Here is a 5,777-nt window from a genome sequence, read left to right on the forward strand (position 1 = left end):
GGGGCCTGGGGCCGGCCCGAAGCCGAGGCCAGGACAGACTTGGTCCCTGCCCGGAGCCCCCGGGTCCGGCCCCCCAGCGTCGCCCCGCGGCCCCCTCAGCGCCTCGTCCTCTTTCAGATGGGGGAACGAAAAGTCCTGGTTCTTTTCGGCAGCCAAACCGGGACGGCCGAGGACACAGCCGAGAGAATCGGCCGAGAAGCCAAACGGCGGCGTTTCCAGTGCAGGGTGGAGGCCTTGGATGGCTACAACGTGGTGAGTAGGGGCACCCAAAGGTGTTCCCAGGGACTTGCTCGGTCTCCACTGAGCTTATTGCTGGCAGCCTGCAGCTTGGCTGGGACCTGTTGGGTTTCACCAGAGCTCTGTGCCCTTCCTTGGGCTTCACTCGCTTGAGAATGCAAAAAACGAATGGAAATGAGCAAAAGAAAGGAGCAAGGGAGGCCAACAGGATGCTGGGTTGCATCACCAGAAGGGTTAATGAAGTTACTATCTCAGCACTTGTCAGGCCACCCAGTTTTGGGCCCCACTAGTGTCCAGGTTTAAGGCTGGGTGGGCAATTAAATGGGGGACAGATGCTCTGTGCTAACCCTTCTCCAGTCACAGAATGGCCAGGGTTGGAAAGGACCTCCTTGTTTGAGCAGGGTCACCTACATTAGATCCCACAGGAACATGCCCAGATGGGGATATCTTTAGAGAAAAAGACTCCACAACCTCCCTGGGCAGCCTGGGACACCAGCCATGGATGAGGAAAGCTTGACCCTCGTGGTCCCTCAGTTCTACACTTGGTATGACACGTATGGGATGGAATACTTGGTTCAGTTTGAGTCACCTGTCTGGTCTGCTTCTCCCCACAGGTGTGACCCCTTTTCCCTCCTTTTGTTTCCTGGGCATAAGAAGTTCACCAAAACCCATCAGTGTTCTTGGTCTCCACACCATTCTCCAGCAGGGACTGTAAACATCAGGTGTTACCAACACTAGGAGCAGACACTGACTGAGAAACATGCTGATAGTTTCAGAGAGCAGAGTCACTTAGAAGTGACTTCACTGAAAGTAAAATTACTAAATAGAAAGTGGGTTCTGCCCTGGCTGGACCCATGAGACCTGTACAAAAGAGATGTGGACGGCCTGGAGAAGGGCCACAAAGATAATCCAGGGACTGGAAAGCCTCCCAGGTGAGGAAAGGCTGGAAGAACTGGGTTTGTTCAGCCTTGAGGGAAGAAGGCTCAGGGGAGATCTTATTACCATTTTCATGTACTTGAAGGGCAATTACAAAGAAGACAGAAACTCCCTTTTAACAAGGAGCCCCATGGAAAAGCTGTGGTGTGGTTGGGAACAAGTTACTCCTGGGGAGATTCCGGTTGGACACAAGAGGAATATTTTTCACAGTGACAGCAGTCAGCCATTGGAAGAGTCTCCCCAGGGAAGTGTTGGATTGTCTCTTAAGACTGAGCTGGAGGGGGTGATGGGCCACCTTGTTTAGACTGTGCTTGTGTGCTGAGAAAGGTCAGACCAGGTGATCCCCGAGGTCCCTTCCAACCTGGTGTTCCGTGAGCCTATGAAAATGTGTGAGAAGTGAACACTGGCTCTTGGAACAGAGCTTGGGTTGGATGGCAGGTGCTCAGCTGTGCCCTGCCAGGTGAGGAGCACCCTGGGGCTGGTGCTGCAGATCCTGCTGCAGTCCCTGCAGGGGAGGTGGTGCCTCGAGGTGTGCTCTGTCCCTGAGCTCCCTGTGATGTGAGCAGCCATGAGAGCTGGGACACGTGTCTGGGGGCTGCTGACCTGAATGTGCCTTGCCATCTTTGTGCCCACAGGCCAACCTGATCAGTGAGCCACTGGTGATATTTGTGTGTGCAACCACCGGCCAGGGGGACCCACCTGACAACATGAAGGTAGGACACTCCTCTCCGTGTTGCTTTTGTATTCCTGGTCCAGTGACTGGATTTCTCTCTTGATGCAGCTGGAGCGGTGGTTATTTTTGGAGGAGGGAGCTTTGCAGCAGCACCAGTCACATCTTGTGCTGCTGGTGGGACTCAGGCAGGTTTGAGCAGCCTAGAGAGCTCTGCCATGGACCTGTGGGGGTTTCACAGCATCATCCTCCTGGCACGTAGCAGTGGTGGCCGCTTTCAGGGGTCACCTCTGCAGAAGGCTGTGCTGCCCACTCTGTTGGGACTGAGCAGAGGGCAGGAGGGGCCCTGTGGGTGGGTGAAGCTGGGGAGAGGCACGCAGGGAAGGCTCCCTGGGGAGCAGTGTGACTCCTTGGCCATGTCCTCTCTAGATGTTCTGGCGGTTTCTGTTCCGGAAGAACCTGCCGCTCGGTTCCCTCTGCCAGCTGGACTTCGCCGTGCTGGGCCTTGGTGACTCCTCCTACCCCAAGTAAGCAGCTCTGTGGCTCCTCACCTACCCACTGCAGGTGACTGGAGAACGAAGGGGCAAGAGGAGACAGAGCCTGACTCTGGAGCAGCAGCTCAGACAAAACATAATTCTTACCATCCTTAAAAATCTTTGCCCCACCAGCATGGGTCCCTCCTAAACCCCAGGAATTGATTTGGCTTCTGCCTGTTTCTTTCCTCCTGGCCTCTTCAAGCAGACACTTCACTGCAGTGTGTCAGGCAGCACTGTTCAGTCAGTTATGGCAGCCATGCAGATCTCTGTCCAAGTTGCAGGGCAGCCTGTGCCATAGTAATTTCAGTGGACCAAGCCAAGAGGAAACATGAAACAGTTGTAGGTGGCAGCCAGTCTTGTTGGCCTTGTTGGTCACAGTTTTCTCCCAGAAGATTGTTCCCGTGTCCCCGACAGAGCTGTACTGGGAGGGATGGGAGTGTCCCTGAGCTCTGTGGGCAGTGAGGGTCTAGAGGGAAGGAGGTGTCTCTCTGCTCAGGGCACAAGCTGCCCTGAAGGGAAGCCTAACATCCCCGAGTCCTTTCTGGGAAGCTGGGCACAGAGCCTGTCAGCAGCTGCCTCTCTGAGCTGCCCCAGGAGGGGGCTGAGCTGGGCAGGGTGCAGGGCCAGGTCCGTGTGCTGGGCTCTGGCTGGACCTGCTGGGTGTTGCTGGCCCGGGGAGCAGGGGCCCTAGCTCCCTGCCCTACTCCCTGCCTCCCTGCCCTGCCCCCTGCTCTGCCCCATGCCCCCTTGCCCTGCCCCCTGCCCTGCCCCCAGCCCTGCCCTCTGCCCTGCCCCCTGCAGCTCTCATTCTTCTCTGCTCAGGTTTAATTTTGTGGCGAAGAAGCTGCACAAGCGGTTGCTACAGCTCGGGGGCAACGCTCTGCTGCCTGTGGCCTTGGGAGATGACCAGCACGACCTGGGGTAAGAACCTGGTGGAGGGGTTGGGGGGAAGCCCTGGGGTGCATGACAGTTTTGTCCTTGGGCTGAGGGTGAGGCAGAGTGTGCTTTACCCCATCCCTGGGGACAGCAATGTGCTGCTTCCACCACGGGGCTGCCCCTGTGCCCCAGATGTGTCCAGCAGCCTCCTGCTGCTCTCTGCCTCTGCTGGTCTCCACTCATAACTCTCATGTGCCAGGATCTGGGTCACTTGCTACTCCAGGGTGTCCCCCAGCACGTACCAGTGGCTCCTGACTCTGCCCAGCCCTATTCAGACCAAGGGACAGCTGAGTCACACAGCTTGCAGGCTTCACAGCAGCTCCTCGCCCAGGGCAGAGGCTGTGTGGCTTGGGGGGTCAGTGACTGTCCCCAGCTGTGTGCAGGGGTGGTGGTTCTGCTCAGACATCAGTGTTTGGGTTCCAGAGAGCAAATGAGTGCTTAGAGTAGCTGAGACATGTTTCCAGAGCTGAAGCTGGAAGGGTATGGCATGGAGTGACCGTAAAGTGAAAGAGGAGCAGAGGTAGCTTCCCAGGGATGGCGCAACATTGTCCAGGTGCAGGGGTAGCAGTGCTTGAGCCTGTAGGGATGATACTGCTCTGCTGCAGCCTGAACTTCCCTCTTGCAGGCCAGATGCAGTGGTGGATCCATGGCTCCTGGCCTTATGGGACAAGATCCTGGCCTTGTATCCTCTCCCTCCTGGCCTTGAGATCATCAGTCCTGATGTGTGGTGAGTGCAGAGGGTTGACAGGGACTGCTGGACCTGGCTGTTGTGAAGTGCCATCTCCAGGCTGGAAAAGTGTCCTGCTTTGACCAGAAAACCTCCTCACACAGCTTCTGGTGTCCCAAGTATCCCTTGGATTTTGGCCACGTGTGGTCCCTCTCTCTCTGTAGATGGGGTGTCCCCTTGTCCCCTGGGTCTGTGTGTTGGCTGCCCCGGCAGGGCTCTGTCCATCTTGTTCTGTCTTGCCTCTGCTCTTGACAGCCCTGCTGAGCCCAGCCTCCCTCTGCCTGCTCAGGAGCCTTTGGGGTCTCCTCCTGGCAGCCTGCAGTATGTTCCCTTACCACAGGCCAGGGGACAGGGATGATGGGTGGTGGATACCATAGGTGACTTCAGGCCTCTCCCTGCTCCCAGCCTGTGGGGCTGTGGGAGCAGAGGAGCTGTGACATGGAGGTAACCACCCTGCACTGGTCTCCTGCCCGCAGCCTGCCCCCCAGGTACACCCTGCACTACCTGGCTGAGGACACCCCGCAGCCCCGTGCTGACCTGCTCCAGAACACAGCACCCGGGGCTGCTCCCTCTGAGCTGCAGCCCTTTGCTGCCCGGGTGGTGTCCAACCAGCGGGTAACAGCAGGATCCCATTTCCAGGATGTTCGGCTCATCGAGTTCGATGTCACCGGCTCGGGAATCACGTGAGTGTTTTCCTGACTCCCCCAAGTGTCCTGGGGTGGGATGTTCATGTGGGATGGGGTGTCCCATAGCCTGCCTTCCTCTTCCACTCCCCTTCTTCAGCCATATCCCAGGCTGCAGCCTCATGGACGTAGTCCCTGCTGCCCTGTCCCCCTACACAGAATCATGGAATGGTTTGGGTTGGGAGACACCTTAAAGATTATCCAGTTCCACCCCCCCTGCCATGGGCAGGACACCTCCCACCAGACCAGGTTGCTCCAAGCCCCATCCAGTCTTGACAGAGTAGGGGGGTGTGGCAGTGTGGGTTCTGCCTGTGGAGCAGCTCTCCTTGCCTTGTCAGCTTAGGGAGCATATTGTGAGTGACACTAGAAGTTTGACTGAGCAGGCCTGTCCCCTGGCACGGGTGCTGGGTGTGGGTGCTATGCCCATGTGCCTGCCCAAGGGCTGCCCTCAGCAGGTTCTGCTGCATCCACAGGTTCAGTGCAGGAGATGTGGTGATGATCCAGCCCCAGAACTGCCCTGAAGATGTTCAGCAGTTCTGCCAGCTCCTGCGCCTGGATCCAGACAGATGGTTTGTGCTGAAGCCCACAGAGCCTGGTAGGTCCTGCCCTCCCTGCTGGGATGGGGCAGCTCCCAGAGTGCTGACCCAGCCTGGAGCTGTGCCTTCCCTTTGCTTTATGCACAATAACTGGGGAGTTGGGAGTAGCTGATGGGGACGTCCCACAGTGCAGGGGCTCTCCTGCCCTCCCAGTGCTCTGCACAGGTGAATCCCATGTGGATCCCATGCAGCTCCTGGGAGGAACCTGCAGGGTCCAGGCTGCACTGACGCCTTGTGCCTTGGCAGCCCCCAGCCCAAGGCCTGCAAGATCCTGCAGCCCCCCCAGACCAAGCCCTGGGTCTGGTTGTTCTCATCACTGCCCCATCCATGCCGTCGTGTCCTTGCCTGGGATGTGCAGGTTCCCCCACACGCTGAGCCCCTGGGACCTGTTGCAGAGGCTCTTGCAGCCACAAACTGGCTCCAATAACTAGAGAAGCCCCTTGGGGGCCCTGGGGG

General features: G+C 57.9%; 1 protein-coding gene across 1 annotated transcript in view; it reads left to right on the forward strand.

The window, feature by feature from the left end:
• The first annotated feature begins 117 nt into the window (after window positions 1-117).
• NDOR1 (NADPH dependent diflavin oxidoreductase 1) overlaps window positions 118-5,777 on the forward strand; it is a 23,169-nt gene continuing 17,509 nt past the window's right edge. Inside the window, exons 1-7 of the mRNA XM_009994301.1 lie at window positions 118-252; window positions 1,809-1,886; window positions 2,273-2,370; window positions 3,202-3,300; window positions 3,941-4,042; window positions 4,519-4,725; window positions 5,199-5,320. Coding sequence (XP_009992603.1) covers window positions 118-252; window positions 1,809-1,886; window positions 2,273-2,370; window positions 3,202-3,300; window positions 3,941-4,042; window positions 4,519-4,725; window positions 5,199-5,320 — 841 coding nt within the window. The remainder of the gene's footprint in view (window positions 253-1,808; window positions 1,887-2,272; window positions 2,371-3,201; window positions 3,301-3,940; window positions 4,043-4,518; window positions 4,726-5,198; window positions 5,321-5,777) is intronic.

Source organism: Chaetura pelagica, unplaced genomic scaffold, assembly GCF_000747805.2.
Source record: "Chaetura pelagica isolate M959 unplaced genomic scaffold, ChaPel_1.0 scaffold132, whole genome shotgun sequence".
In the NCBI taxonomy this organism is placed as follows: Eukaryota; Metazoa; Chordata; class Aves; order Apodiformes; family Apodidae; genus Chaetura; species Chaetura pelagica.